Source organism: Pteropus medius, unplaced genomic scaffold, assembly GCF_902729225.1.
Source record: "Pteropus medius unplaced genomic scaffold, Ma_sr-lr_union100, whole genome shotgun sequence".
NCBI lineage: Eukaryota > Metazoa > Chordata > Mammalia > Chiroptera > Pteropodidae > Pteropus > Pteropus medius.
In genome coordinates, this window is record NW_024342469.1 from 3,371,600 (window position 1) to 3,373,124 (window position 1,525).

A 1,525-nucleotide genomic window follows, 5' to 3' on the forward strand; every position below is an offset into this window, starting at 1 on the left:
GACCTCCCGGAGCCTCTGCGGCTGCCCTGCGGTGGGGTGGGGAGGTGGAGGGGGCTCTGGTGGCACAGAGATGCAGGTTGGAGGTGGGGCGGGGGTGCAGGAGGACAGGGCTTGGCCGAGGTCACCTGACAAGGGCCAGGTTGACGAGTCCTTTCTCGCTGACTCTGACCCCCCTCTGCAGGGTGCTTCCAGGATGACCGCATCGTCTTCTGGACCTGGATGTTCTCCACCTACTTCATGGAGAGAGGGGCTCCGCGGCAGGACGACATGCTTTTCTACGTGCGCCGGAAGCGGGCGTTCGCGGGCAGCGAGGGCGGCGCCGACCGGAGAAAGGTGAGCGATCCCCTCCCGCCCCAGCCGAGCATCCCTGTGGGGTCTTTCCTGGGCTTGCAGGTGGGCTTCCTGGCCGTCCTCGCGCATATTGGGAGGGGGAACGAGGTTCCCTGAGCACCTGCCCCGTGCCAGGAGCCGCGTGGAGGTGATGGCACCTGCTAGCTGATGGCGGGATGTGCTGGGCGTGTGTTTACGTTGTCGTTAACCTTCGCCACCACCCTGAAAGGCGGTGATTACTGTTGCACCTTTGAGGACACCGCGGCCCAGAGGCTAAGTGAATGGCCACCATCTCGTAATTAGTAAGTGAGCGACAGAGCAAAGCTTCGTCCTTACAGTCCAGGGTCCTCCCGTGGGCAGTGCGATGCCCCTCCGTCACTGACCCCAGACCGTGGCCCGGACAGAGTGCTGAGCCCTCTACTTCCTGATCTCCCTGGGTCCTTCCAACAACCCGACAGGGCAGACGCTATTATCCCCTTTTACAGACGAGGACAGCGAGTGTCCAGGGGTGACGGGACTCCTCTAAGGTGTTTCATCCACTAAATCTAAGTGTGTAGAAGAGGTCATGAAACAAATTTGCACGTTTCCTTCTCTGTTTGTCAGAAGCTTTACTAGTTTGTACAATGTTTAAGCAACTGTGTTGCCAAGCGTGGAAAGGCATGGTTTTCCTTTTAATACAAACGGTGGGGGGACCGTGGAGGCTGCTCTGGAACTTGCAGCCTGCCTAGCTCTGTGCGGGACGCCTGGACCCGGCCCTTCCCCCGCCGTGTGCTGGCTCTCTGAGCCTGACACATGCAGATAGGTTTGCTGCAAATGGACAGGCCTGGCTGCTGTCACAATCTGCTGCATAGGAGACACGGTGACTTCCTTGCTGTGCTGGCCCTTTGCAGGCCAGTAGCCATACAGCTGGTCTGGCTGGGTGCATGACATGCAGGAAGACCCAGGGCTTGGTCTGGGTCCCCTGCGTTTGTCTGGTGTCCGCAGCGGCTGGCCGTGTGACTGTGCATTGTCACTGGGACCAGTGGGCACTGGGACCCAGAAGTGCATCACCGTGAGCCAATACAGTGTGGTAAACACAGTGACCAGAAGGAATGGGAGTGGTCAGCAGAGCCACTTTCAGTGAGCTGAGTCTTGAAGGGGAAGCTGTTGTGGGGGGAGGGGTGGGGGGTGGCCCCAGCGGAGGGCCTGAAAGTGT

The 1,525-nt window shown here is 59.9% G+C and overlaps 1 protein-coding gene across 1 annotated transcript in view; it reads left to right on the plus strand.

Annotated features, from left to right (window-relative positions):
* Positions 1–1,525, plus strand: part of KIAA0930 (KIAA0930 ortholog) — a 41,287-nt gene that overhangs the window by 25,387 nt on the left and 14,375 nt on the right. The window contains exon 2 of the mRNA XM_039863010.1: positions 182–333. Within this exon, the coding sequence (XP_039718944.1) occupies positions 182–333 (152 nt within the window). The remainder of the gene's footprint in view (positions 1–181; positions 334–1,525) is intronic.